The 14,629-nt window shown below is 38.2% G+C and overlaps 1 protein-coding gene across 1 annotated transcript in view; it reads right to left on the reverse strand.

Moving 5' to 3' along the window:
* The window catches only part of tspan7b (tetraspanin 7b), a 319,697-nt gene that overhangs the window by 25,786 nt on the left and 279,282 nt on the right, over positions 1-14,629 (reverse strand). The window contains exons 4-6 of the mRNA XM_028799788.2: positions 13,955-14,050; positions 11,266-11,421; positions 7,521-7,604 (exon numbers count right to left, since the gene is read on the reverse strand). Of these exons, the coding sequence (XP_028655621.1) occupies positions 7,521-7,604; positions 11,266-11,421; positions 13,955-14,050 (336 nt within the window). The remainder of the gene's footprint in view (positions 1-7,520; positions 7,605-11,265; positions 11,422-13,954; positions 14,051-14,629) is intronic.

The raw sequence follows: 14,629 nt of genomic DNA on the forward strand, positions 1-14,629 counted from the left end.
ATGTGTGATGATGCTAGTGTGGTCCTGTGTGAATTCTTTGCTGCCTCAGGACTTGGAAGACCTGCAGTAGCTGATGAAAGCAAGCATGCTGCTGTACATCAGAAAATTGAAGAATGTCTGGTTATCTGCCTTAGAGCTGAAGATGAAGCAAATGTTACATTCACATGCGATTGGGCAGATGGTTAATATAAATTCCTGAGTCGGAAATTCCATGTGAAAGCTTTACAAACTCTGAAGTACAAGTTAAACAATTCAGGGAAAATAAAGCTACCCAGATTCTCAGAGCTCTGAAGTAATTCTAACCTATCAACTTAGTCAACTGTATGCAATAAAAGTATAACCCGGTCAGTCAGAAATGCCAACTTTGTGGTTGAATTGGATTGCGAGTGAAGTGATACACATGTAAAACATCTAGTTTACTCTTTACCTTCACAAAAATATACAGTTAATCTTTAATTGCTTTTTTACCGACCAATTAACAAATCAACACTACCATGCATTTCTCTGAATAGTCCTATCAAAAATTCGCATGAACACATTGAAGTGGGAAGCTGAAATATTACAACTTGGGAGTATTCGGTGAAACATTATAACTTACAAGCTCCAAATCTTCTGATACCACATGAACAAAGTAATAGTTGGTTCATGCAGCAAGACAATTAAACTCAAAAGCAAATTCACATCAGAATGGCTGGAAAAGAGGCAAATTAATGTTTACAGACTCTATGGTAGAACTTGAAATGAGCAGTTCATGCTTACAAACCTACTAATGATTTTGAGATTATAGTAGCTCTACAAGGAAGAGTATGGTAAAATGTGTTAAATGGTAAAAAGTGTTTGGTTGAAGTGATAACAGCTAATGGTGACACAACCATCTATTAACTGCAAGGGAAAATTCTTTTTCACACAGTCCTAACTGGTGTTGGATGACTTTTATTCATTAAATAACATAAGAAAAAAGTGAGTTATTTGTTCAGTTTAGTTTTCCTTTATCTAGTATTAAATTTTGTTTGATGATATTACTGTATATTACAGTTACAAGAAACAGTTTGTGAACCCTTTGGAATTACTGAAATTTATGCGTTAATTACTCACACAAATGTAGTCTGATCATCAACTAAGTCAAAATAGCAGACAAACAAAACCTTCTTAAACATTAACATAATAAATAACTAATGACACAGACTTAAGACTTTGTTTAAACATTCCCAGGCCAGGCTTGAAGATGTATGAAAATCCCTGTATTCGATGACTGGTAAGAGCTCCAATGGCAGCAACAACCTCCATCAAATGTTTTCTGCAGCTTCTGATCATACATGCAACAGTAGGCATGAGGATAGACAATTCTTTCCTTATAAAAACATTTTAGTTTATTGACATTACAAGGATTCCTTGAGTAAACTGCTCTTTTCAGGTCATGCCACAGCATCTCAGCTGGGCCAGGGTCTGGACTGCCACTTAGCCATGCCAGATAACACATTTTCTGATGTTTTAGTCATTCTGTTGTTGATATAACCCTTTGTTTTGGGTCACTGTCTTGTTGCATCGTTCAACTTCAAAAAGTGATGGATCAGTATCCCTGCTATTCTCCTATAAAATGTCAATTTTTTTGTCCAGGCTGAAATGCAGAAAAGCGGCCCCAAACAATGATGCTCTCTTCCCACTTCAATATGTCTGGGATCTCAGTTTTTTTGAACACTTAAATCCACTTATATTTTATCATTAGAGCTGAGGTTCACATACTTTTTCCTGCCTTGACTATGAAAGTTTATATAATGTAATCATTATTAATAAATAGTCATCTGGTTATTTGTGTGTTATTCGTTTAAGCAAATTGTGAGTTTATTATTGTGACCTAGGTGAAGCACAGACCACATTGTTATGAGTAATAATACAGAAATTCAGGTTGTCCCATGTGGTTCACAAATTTTGAATTGCAACTGAAAAAAGTTTCATACTATCATAAAAATTGCACTGTCTACAAATGTTTGTACATACTAGTAGGATGACCAAGAGTGTCTCCACTAAACAGTAAATAAAAACTGAAACTGTTGAAAATACCTGAAAACCAGAAACACCTTTCTGGAGAGGATGACAACATAAACTTTATGCTGCTACTAATGAAAGGGATAAAACTATTAGATCACAAAGGTAAGGTTGGCTTACATCTGCCATTATACTTTCCTAGAATGGAATGTGAGCTTTTCCAACACAGGAGTGTAAAAGAGTGTCAAATCCAACTAATTAAAACACCTTATAGGCTCTTGACTCTCAGATTCATTTCACCTTACTACTTACACATGTCTCGATTGTAAGCAAACTTTATAAGAAGTATGACCTTCGGAGAAGTAAAAAGTCAAATTTCCAAGAGGGCCTTCTGAGTGAAAAATGCAAAGTATGGAATTGCCTGAGCAGAAGAGCAGGCAGGTGTAGTCTGTTGCAATGGTACAGTGAAAAGATCAGCAGATAGAAAGCAATGATGCAAGAAAGCTACCTTTATCATTAATTCACTTATTACCATTTCTTTTGCCATAATAGGAAAAATCATAACAAAGAAATGAAAAAAGGGCATTCTAACACATATGCATAAATAGTAATCAGTTAGATTACTGACCTTGTCTATCATAAGACCTAACTATTGCTACCGTCAATTATCTAGCTGATAGTCTCTGATATGTTGGATGCTTGTGCTTAATTAAAAGTAATTAATATTAAACATAACGCTAACGAGCATTACACTTATTAATTCAGGCTAACAAATCTCATCAACAAGCACTTAGCATACATCAGAATGCGCTCATGTCTCAAATTAATAACAACGTATTCAGTTTCAGCCCTGGCAATACACAATGCTGCCCTGTAAAGTGACACGATTGAGACTCCACAACAAGATAGCAATACTTTCTAAAAGATAAAGGCCTGTTTAAAATTTCATAATGAAATGAAGGACCATCCAATGTCCTGTCATGAGGTATGCCACAAACCCAGAGAGCATTCTTCTGGTCCTAGTTGATGGAAGGAGCACAGATATGACTCAGACAATGCAAGAGAAAGCCCAGAATTTGGGTAAAAGTTCTGGGTGCCTCCTGGGTTCAATAACCCAAGTTAGAATAACTGGCACTCTGAGGACAATAAAGTATAGGATGGGGTGGAGCTGTCCAAGCCTCAATTTTACCTCCCAGTCAGTTGCTGCAAAACCTGGGATGCTGACATAAAACATTTATGGAAGGACATACGGGGGAAACAAGCCAGCTTGGACAAACCCAGATGAGACAGACAGTCCTTATTAAAAGACTACCACCTTGTTACTAGTCTGTCTTTGGTGAACGACTTACCAAAGAGACTAAGAAAACAAAAGTAAGGTTTGATCCATGTCTGATCCAGTTCTCCTATTCTTTGTCTAAGCTTATTTTAAAATTCATAAAATCTGCAGGGCAAGCCTTGGTATCCTCATTAGAAAAATTATTGGAAACTCCCCACTATTAAGGGTATGATATTATTACTGGTATTAATTTGCTGTGAAAGTGTAATGATTTCTAATTATATTGGAATAGCTTGGTGTCTTTAGAAATTTTTTCTAGTCTTCTGATTTTTTGAGTTTTATTTTATTTGTTCACATTGTTTTGGTTGCAGTTTGATGACATCATCAAACGGTTGCTATGGTCTGTCTCTATAGCGATGTTGTAAGCATCAGTGCTAATCAGTTCCTTGATGAATGCCAGGCTATTTAAAGCCAAGGGGCCATATAGGTTCCTTTGTCTGAATGTTATCTTAAAAGTAACGTCTACTTCCCAAATAAAAGTCAGTGAGTCCGTCATTTTCAAACCCAATTAGTCCTGAATGGTTTCACAGGAGTCTGCTGGAGCCTATCTCAGCTAGCACAGGGCACAAGGCAGGAACAAACCCTGGACGTAGGGAAGACCTGGGACACGAATCCTGCTCTCTTCACTGCGACGCAGTGGTGTTACCAGTGCAGCACCGTGCCACCCCAAAAGAAAAGTAAAAGGCTTTAAAAATGTAATGTTTCCAATAATTTAATCACACTGTTGACCATGATTCTTTAATTGCCCTCTCTATGAAAGTTTATTTCACTGTATGACCCTCACTAGTCCTTTGGCTTTGAGTTCTGGTTTAAATCTTCAACTTCTGAAACTTTGATAATACAGAAAGTAGTCAAGAAGTTCTTTAATTAATCATTCATGTTTTCACAGAATATGCCTGACAAATGCTACAGTACATATTCTTTTATTGTAGTCCATTCTTTATTCTTGTAATAGAAATTATGTTTTCAGAGTCACTAGAAAAGGTAAATTGGGTAATCCTGATTTTTTTCAAGAGAAAAGTTATCCTGAAAGGGAATACTGCTTGTCACCCTGGACAATCAAAGGATATATTTTAATGACGGCCATCGGAGACTGGAATATTAGTTGGCCCTCGACTTTTTGAGAATCCCTAAGTGTAATACAAAGCATATACAGTGCATCCGTAAAGTATTCACAGCGCATCACTTTTTCCACATTTTGTTATGTTACAGCCTTATTCCAAAATGGATTACATTCATTTTTTTCCCCTCAGAATTCTACACACAACACCCCATAATGACAATGTGAAAAAAGTTAACTTGAGATTTTTGCCAATTTATTAAAAAGAAAAAAATTGAGAAAGCACATGTACATAAGTATTCACAGCCTTTGCCACGAAGCTCAAAATTGAGCTCAGGTGCATCCTGTTTCCCCTGATCATCCTTGAGATGTTTCTGCAGCTTAATTGGAGTCCACCTGTGGTAAATTCAGTTGACTGAACATGATTTGGAAAGGCACACACCTGTCTATATAAGGTCCCACAGCTGACAGTTCATGTCAGAGCACAAACCAAGCATGAAGTCAAAGGAATTGTCTGTACACCTCCGAGACAGGATTGTCTCGAGGCACAAATCTGGGGAAGGTTACAGAAAAATTTCTGCTGCTTTAAAGGTCCCAATGAGCACAGTGGCCTCCATCATCCATAAGTGGAAGAAGTTCGAAACCACCAGGACTCTTCCTAGAGCTGGCTGGCCATCTAAACTGAGCGATCGGGGGAGAAGGGCCTTAGTCAGGGAGGTGACCAAGAACCCGATGGTCACTCTGTCAGAGCTCCAGAGGTCCTCTGTGGAGAGAGGAGAACCTTCCAGAAGGACAACCATCTCTGCAGCAATCCACCAATCAGGCCTGCATGGTACAGTGGCCAGATGGAAGCCACTCCTTAGTAAAAGGCACATGGCAGCCCGCCTGGAGTTTTCCAAAAGGCACCTGAAGGACTCTTAGACCGTGAGAAAGAAAATTCTCTGGTCTGATGAGACAAAGATTGAACTCTTTGGTGTGAATGCCAGGCATCACGTTTGGAGGAAACCAGGCACCGCTCATCACCAGGCCAATACCATCCCTACAGTGAAGCACGGTGGTGGCAGCATCATGCCGTGGGGATGTTTTTCAGCGGCAGGAACTGGGAGACTAGTCAGGATAAAGGGAAAGATGACTGCAGCAATGTACAGAGACAACCTGGATGAAAACCTGCTCCAGAGCGCTCTTGACCTCAGACTGGGGCGACGGTTCATCTTTCAGCAGGACAACGACCCTAAGCACACAGCCAAGATATCAAAGGAGTGGCTTCAGGACAACTCTGTGAATGTCCTTGAGTGGCCCAGCCAGAGCCCAGACTTGAATCTGATTGAACATCTCTGGAGAGATCTTAAAATGGCTGTGCACCGACGCTTCCCATCCAACCTCATGGAGCTTGAGAGGTGCTGCAAAGAGGAATGGGCAAAACTGGCCAAGGATAGGTGTGCCAAGCTTGTGGCATCATTTTCAAAAAGACTTGAGGCTGTAATTGCTGCCAAAGGTGCATCGACAAAGTATTGAGCAAAGGCTGTGAATACTTATGTACATGTGATTTCTCAGTTTTTTTATTTATAATAAATTTGCAAAAACCTCAAGTAAACTTTTTTCATGTTGTCATTATGGGGTGTTGTGTGTAGAATTCTGAGGAAAAAAATGAATTTAATCCATTTTGGAATAAGGCTGTAACATAACAAAATGTGAAAAAAGTGATGCGCTGTGAATACTTTCCGGATGCACTGTATATTAACAGAGTGAGGGAAGCAGGACAAACAGCTTGCACCTGGAAGAGAGAAATCACATGACAGAGACAGAGAACAATTGGTTTGAAGAATGGTGGTGAGGGTAATGGAAGGTTGTGGTTGTGCTGGAGAAAGAGACCAGCTTCTCATACTTGTAATTGAAGTCTGAGTGCTCTGATACTAGAAAAAAAAATATTTCTGCTGTGCTGTTTTCTTCAAAGCCCAGGGCAGGGCCAACAACAGTGCTCAAATGCGTTTTCTAAATTACTGATTTCATTTGAGGTAATCGAGAGAGGTTTCTAAACAGCAAAACAACTTTTACACAGAGTGGGACAGCAGTTTGGTACAGATTACAATTTTGCAAAGAACTCAGGCAATTTAGCAGCACTAATCAATCTGAAAACATACCTTGGGAAAAGTTGTGAAAGGCAAAGAGAAATTGTCTTTCCATAACATCCAAGTAAATACAAAATAAACATACAACATACAGTGTCTTAAATATTAGTTCTGGCGCCGATGAGAACTGCGATTCCGTTATGCCATCTTTGTTACAGATACTTCCAGCAAGACCCTGTCCACTCCATCTAATTGTGCATGTTGTGCACGTAGAAAATCAACCATTCTCCTTTGCAGTGGCTAATTTGTGTCTTTTTTTGAACTCATCATTTAATTAATCACTCTGCCTTACTCAGTTTCTCAGCTCACACTGAGGATTCTTAACAATCTTGCACTTTGTGTTTTGTTTTCTAAGACATTAATTAAACCTGAATATTTTCACTGAACTTTATTCCGTCTCTTTGATGTGCTTGTTAAGGGCTCTCTCTCTGTCTAAACAGCTTTAAAAATGTGGGTGTGCTCAATTCTAATAAATAGACATGGGTGCAAATAATGAGTCCTACAGAGGAGCGTCTCATTCACCTGAGCCTGTCTGTGTGCTGCAAGTTGCCTGCGACTTGGAAACAAAACAACAGCCAAGCACTAATGAGCCATCTAGACAGTGAATTCACCCTATTGACCAACGTGTCAAAACATTACCCTATACCTTTGACAAGTTTCAAACTACACTGTAATTTTTCAGCATAGACAGTACTTAAACAAAAAAAAAGCATAAAAAAGAAAAAACTTCAGTCTTTCAGTTCATGCATTAAACTGGTGAGTTGTAAATGAATGCTTGCCTTGTGATAGACTTGTGCCATATCCAGGGTTGACGTCTACCTTACACACAATGTGACAGGAAAGTCTACAACCCCTTATGACCTTGCCAGGAAACAAATTTACAAAATGGATGCAAATATGGACGTTTATGCATTGTCTGAAAATTATTATCACTCTCTAGTTTGAAATTGTACATAAAAACCTGCAACACTCTTTAGAGACGCTGCTTCAGAAAGTTGAAATACGCTACCTGTGAAAAGGCAATTCCAAAAGCGACTCCAGCTATTATACCCATGTTGGTCTCCATGAAACTGGTCACCAGTTCGTAACAGCCCTACAATTCAAAGAAGTGTCAGTGAAGAGCAAACAACCTAAACATACAGTACTTAGTTTCTGCCATGAAAAGATTCTATGACATACAATTTCAAAATACAATTCACATTGGTTTATTTTTGTCATGCATACAATAATTACCACATTGTGTGCACTTTTGAAAAGTTGAGCACATATTGAATGATATTTGTAAGTACAGGATGATGCAATATAACAGCCTATTTAAATTTTAAATTGTACCATTTATACGGAACCATATTCCCAGGGGCCTCATGTACAATGCCTTGCATTGAATTTGCACTAAAACATGGCATACAGACAGAACTTTAAATGTGCATACGCAAAAAAAAATTCAAATGTTTAAAACCGTGTGTAAGCAAAGTTCTATGCATTTTCCCTTTATAAATCCCAATCAATGTGAATTTTAACGCACATGCACGAGCCCACAGCCCCACCCAGACTCCTTCTAGAATTTCACCTATTTGAATATGCAAATCGATATAAATAGCCCCCTCCATTCAGTATTTTTGTTAAAAGACATTGGCAAAAGCACGTGTAAAAAAAAGAATTTCAGCAAATACAAAATGGATGCCCTGCTCAGTGAAGTGAAGGCAACGAAAATGAACTATTTGGTGGCTTAAGCAGTGGTATAAGCAACAAAACAAAATTGATGGAGTGGCACAGTGTGGTAGAGACACTCAAAACTTAAAATTCAGAATGTCACATGATGCCTGAAATAAAAAAGAACTTGTCAGATATCAAAGTCAGTGTGAAAAGGCGAGTTGCAGCCCAAAGTCTGAGTGTTAAAACTACTGGAGGAGGTAGTGGAATTCCAGGACTCACAGCGTTTGAGCAGCGAGCTGCTGCAATTATTGGCGGGTGAGGGGGACCACGACATCACTGCGGGTGAAGGTGAGTTTTAATTTTTTTTTCGTTTACCATTATCCATACTCGTGTAAATAATGTGCATGTTTAGCAAGACAAACAAGCAGGGAGTAGATGTAGTATTACTGTTTATTCAGTTTCAGGCAATATAACAAAAGGTGACCCCAGGCGGTGATGGTGTTGCTGTAGCGAGCACACACACCCCTGCCTCAGAAACTGCCAGGCAACCATCTGACCGTGTGGTGACGGACGCTGTTCTGAAGCCAGAAAATGCAATATTGGATGCTGTAAGAGATGTGGCCAATGACCTAAAAAATATAAGAGCTGTACTATGTGATATTGACCACAAGTTAAATGAATCATTTAAATATTGCTGCGTCTGATTACCCATTTTAACATTCTGCTAATTACATTCAAATTAAGTTGTAATGCTGTTTGATTTGGCTGATCATTTGGTGGGTTTAGTATCAGGTTCATCATACTGCATTTCTTTAGGTACTGGCAAGGCACGATTGTGTGCTACATTATGCAGCATGCTACATGCTTGCACAATGTGACACACTTTCTGTGGACTATAGAGCAGCACTTTAATAGAGTTGACATGCTTTCTGTTTACACAAGCAAATTCATTCTCTGAAGGCACTTTTATAGCAATGTTCATGCAGTTGACTTCTGCATGGTGCGACTCAGTGGTAAATGAGAATACCTGATCAGTCAGCCAGTTCACGTTGAAAAGCTCCTGTGGCTAAAAACCAGAGAATGGACAGAATTTGCAAAGGAACATGTACAGCACAATTCCTCAAAGTCTGCCTTTGTAAAGCCAGCCACAGTTTAGCACACAGCTCCAAGAGGATAGTTCTTGGAAATCTAAATCGACTTATAAGTCAGTCATCATCAAGAGAGAAGAAATCAGTATGATCTCTAAATACATGCTCTCTTCTAATTTTTCCATTTGCAATGTCTCCTAAAAATACTAAAGCAGCCATGGTAGTTGGAACAGTTTGTCCATTCTGTGCACCATATTATTGTAACAGATTGATTACAGTCAACTGCATTAAATTTGTAAACAATATGAAATTAATTTCAGTGTATTTGACAAAAGATCTCACCATGTAAGTGAATCTAAAAAAGAATGGGAAACTGCACAGAAACAGTAGTGCTGTTTTGACGCTGGGGGCTGCCTGTTTGCAAAACCGAGCAGAAACATGTGTACGCATGGTCTGAGGCTACCGTGAAAATGTGCGTAGTTTTATATCAAATTTACTTTTTATACCTCTCGATGTGAGCATGGAAATGGGCGTAAGCAACATTTTTGTGCATACGCACCATTTATATATGAGGCTCATGTGCTTTGCAAAGCAATTTTTGAGGTTATCATGAAACAACTGCCCCAAATAAAAAAAATTATATATAAATTTATATCTTTTTGTATTTAACATCAATGAATATATTTACAACTTTAATCTTTTAATCATTATTTCTACTGTATTATTAATAGTAATTAAATTAACAGTTGTGTTGGTTCTGTAACATATACCACAGGTGTATGTACTGTATGAGTAAAGTCCTGTAAAGGGTTAAAAGTTTGGGTTTTCAATGAATTTACACATTTCAGACATTCCTGAACATGATTTGACCACTTTTGGAATAATGCCTGTCTGTGTGTCATAAGTCTTTTGACATATTAACTCAAAAACAAATGACTCAATCCCATTGAAACTTGGCACATTTATTGGTATTGTAAAATGTTAGAACCCTACTAATTTTGAACAAAATTGCTTCAGTAAATTAGACAGAGGTAAAGTAGATAAGAATTTTGCATTTCCGAGCGCAATGTTTTACTGCTAAAGATGAAGCTTTATGTTTGGAAAGTCAAGTGCTAGAGACATCAGATTTTTAAATTCAGCTGTACCACCAGATGCTGTCCTGAGAAGCTGAATAGGTACCGACTCAAGATTTTACATTTATCTGCTGATGAACATGACAATGTAAGTGGCAGTGTGCACAAGGGGTCACCATGTGTATTGTCATACTATATCAAATTTCAGTATCTTATGTAATGTTAACTACAGACGGGTGTGATGTTGAAGAGATTATTTCATGCAAAAAGTGAAAGCAGAGATGTCATAATTGGTTTTTTTTTCTTGTCAAATTAGGCCTTGCAATATCGGATGAAATCCTTTTTTTTTTTTTTTTTTAGCAAAAATGGGACATATGCAGTTTGTTGCACAACTTACTTCATTGTCTGTCAGAGCTGCCTTAGATGCATCAGGGTATTCAAAATAACACTACAATGGTTCAATTGTTCAAAATGGGTCTGAATTATTGACACATAATCATATGACTTAATGAGGGTAAGAAAACTAAACAAAAAAGGTCATACTGATTTATGCAGCTACTATAAAATTCCTACCTTTAAATAAATCCATTACTTAAAACCTTAATATATATTTATAGACTAAAGCATTTAAGATTACAATATGAACTATAGGTAAATGAGCAAAGGCAAAACACAAATATACTGACGCTTATTAGCTAACAATGCAGTCACTTTAGTCTGTGGCTGATCTCAGTCACAGTTTATGTGACATTACATGGCACTTCCATCATTTGAAAATAACTAATGACCAGTTACAACCGGCTGCTTCAAGGCATGCCCTGAAAAAAAAAAAAAAAAAACCTATCCTGACCCATAAACAAATTATTTTGTTTATTTCATGATTTGGGTTTCAAGGTTATCAAACCCTGTGACTTGCATTGTATGACTCAAGACATACCTGCTGGTACACCTTAGTGGCAGCAACAGTAATATTACGCAGGTCCTGTTGGTTGCAGTCACTGGCATTTGCGCAGCAGCTGGATGGAATACCCTCTTCTATGAAGTAGGTACTTGCAAACCAGCTAGTGTAGTTCTGCACTCCACAGCAATGCAGCTGGAAAAAAAAGAGAAACAGAAAATTAAGTTCTACTTTATCTAAAGCAAATAAATGTATAAAAAGTAGAAGGTCCCTTTTCCTCACTTTCTACTCATCCTGGAATGAAAAAATAATGTGCCCCCAACTCCATGATTTTTCAATCTTAAATCAGAACTAGAAAACCTAATAACACCATCCAACCATTCATCTGTTTTCTCAACTTCTACTTTCTATTATAAGTTCTCGACAGAATTAGGCACAAGTTGGAATCTTGTTTTGTTTCTTCTTTTGTATTTTAATTGTTCTTTTGTTTTCTCTGGATTGTATCTGGTATGTTATTATTTTGGTGGCACGGTGGCGCAGTGGGTAGTGCTGCTGCCTTGCAGTTAGGAGACCAGGGTTCGCTTCCCGGGTCCTCCCTACGTGGAGTTTGCATGTTCTCCCTGTGTCTGTGTGAGTTTCCTCCGGGTGCTACGGTTTCCTCCCACAGTCCAAAGACATGCAGGTTAGGTGCATTGGTGATTCTAAATTGTCCCTAGTGTGTGCTTGGTGTGTGTGTGTGTGTGCCCTGAGGTGGGCTGGCGCCCTGCCCAGGGTTTGTTTCCTGCCTTGCGCCCTGTGTTGGCTGGGATTGGCTCCAGCAGACCCCCGTGACCCTGTAGTTAGGATATAGTGGGTTGGATAATGGATGGATGAATGTTATTATTTTTTGTTATAATTAGTAGTATGCCACTGTAATGTTCTACTTTTCAAAAATAAAAGAAAAATTACACAGAAAAAACAAAGGATTGGGCACAAGGCAGTACTCAACAATGAATAGAATGCCAGTCCAGAGGATACTCAAACATACTCCCAATTTAATGTCATCAAATAATCAAAAATGCAAATCATTAGGATGTGGACAGAAATTAGACTACATTAGAAAAATCATTTTGACATTATGGGAACAAGCAAACACACGGACACTGATCAGGTAAGGAACTGGACCTAATTTCACTGTAAGTAACGAAGGCAAACATCTGACATTATTAATTATGAAGTAATGATGCATACCTCACACACACACACACTTCAAGTTCAATCTGCCTAACACTTTTACTGTACCCGGTGTAGTTATGCAAGCATGTGCAAATTTTAAGTGCTCTTACAACAAGATATTTTTAGCTGGATTATAGAATGTCTTCATAATATCCAACTAAGGAGTTCAACTTTGACAGAATGGTTAGTGCTGTTCCTCATAGTTAATAGATACTAAGGTACCATTCCTGGAGAAACACTATCTGCAAAGAGTTTAAAGGTTCTACTTGTTCCTGGCTAGGCTTTTTACTAAGTGTTCTGCATTTTTTGACACCTCCTAAAGATGTGCAGGTTAGAACAATTAGCAGCTGTATGTGAAGTGCTTCTCATTTAGATCCAGCCTTGTGCCTGACGCTGCCAGGATAGACAAAATGTCTTCACAGCAGACATATTCAAATTATCTCGATAGCACAGAAACTCTTGAATTTTTTCCTTTGGCCACCTTTCCCCTAATTCTTCTTTCATATTTTATTATTTTACAGATTAACAAATTATTTAAAGACATCACACAGCTTTCTCAATCAGATGATTAATTCATTCATGTGATGGAGCCTCCAACTCCAATTGCTTTAGACTCTTCTCGCTAAAGCCCAAAGAAATCTGTCTAAAGCCTCATTTCTACTAATTCCAGCTGCTGCACCAGATCATGCCATTTCAAGCGTGCAAAGTACTTCCGTCCATTTACAGTAATAATAGACCTTGGTAGAATAATGCAAAACATGCCTTGCATCCATTTTATCAGAGGAGATACACATACATATCTGGTTAAGAAAGAAATGTAACATTACAGAGCAGAACTTAGCTTTTATGTAAATTAAAATAAATGGAATACTGTACTGGTTAACGTCTGGCACTTTAACTTGCAAGGTTTTATTAAAGGATAGTGAAAATGCAGAATTTAATTTTACAGTGTCTATTCTGCCCACTGGCTGCTGTCACTGCTGTAGCATGAATGTCTTTTAGAAGCATATCAGTTTTATTCCATGTTTTGACTGGATGATATATTGTGAGCCAATATGGCATTACTGGAGAGCATATAGGTTACAGTAAGCATATTTAATATTGATCTGAGTTTTGTGGTTGGGTGGAACACTGCTTAGGACTGTTGTCTTGCAAATCAGAGTCCTGGCCTCCGCAGTGCCTATGTGGAGGATACATATTCACTCTGTGCTTTTGTACCTTTTCCACTGGGTACTCCTACTCCTCCTGGTTTTCCTCCTACATCTTCAAATGATGCAGGTATAGCTAACTGGCTTATGTGAGAGTGCAGAGTTACTTTCAGTCTTATGCCTGATGGTGTTGGAATTGACTCTAGCACCATGTGACCAAGAACTGAACAAGCAAGTAAGAAAATGATGGATTATTCTTAAATACCCCTTATATATCAAGCTGAATCAAACAGAACTTCATTTAATCAACACAATATTGTCACTACTCCTGCATCTTTAGAGATGCCTTTTTTTGTCTGTCTTACACTGTGCTGCACGTCATCCACTGCCCGGCTCCTGTCATCCTTTCCATTGTAGTTCTGCACAGCTTCATTGTATGTCCGGAGGAATGTGCCCTTGATCTAAAAGAAAAGCAAAGAGAAATAACATTTAAAGTCATTTAGCAGCCTGCCAGTTCTTCTGCAACGTAGTCCAGCTACATCTGAGCAGCACAGGGATAAGCTACAAGGTATAATCCCTGGAAAATGATCCAGCAGTAGTCTTTAGAGATCAGCTTATTGGACCAAAGCCTGTAATACTCAAGTTCAGGTACAGTAATTGATCCAATTGATGTAAAACAAAGAAGTTCTCATCCTTTCATGAACTCTACCTTGTAAATAAGTGTCTTTTCATTCACCAGCTAAACATCACAACCATAGATGAGAATGGAGATTGGTCAATACAATGAGAACTATATATCAGAACCTGGCCTGGCACAGCACTGCAGATACCAAACTCCTTGAGCTCTTCTATGATGAGTTAATGACCTTTCCTCATGTGGAAGAAGCATTTGCCACTTTTCTAAGGCAGAACCAGAACAACAGATTTAGGGAATATTGATTCTTATCCCTTCTGATTACTGAAACACTTGCAAGGTCTTCAGTACTTTTTATTTCTATTGCAGCTCTCATTGACCTTAAAATAATTAGGTATTCATTTGA

Source organism: Erpetoichthys calabaricus, chromosome 4 (assembly GCF_900747795.2).
Source record: "Erpetoichthys calabaricus chromosome 4, fErpCal1.3, whole genome shotgun sequence".
NCBI lineage: Eukaryota > Metazoa > Chordata > Cladistia > Polypteriformes > Polypteridae > Erpetoichthys > Erpetoichthys calabaricus.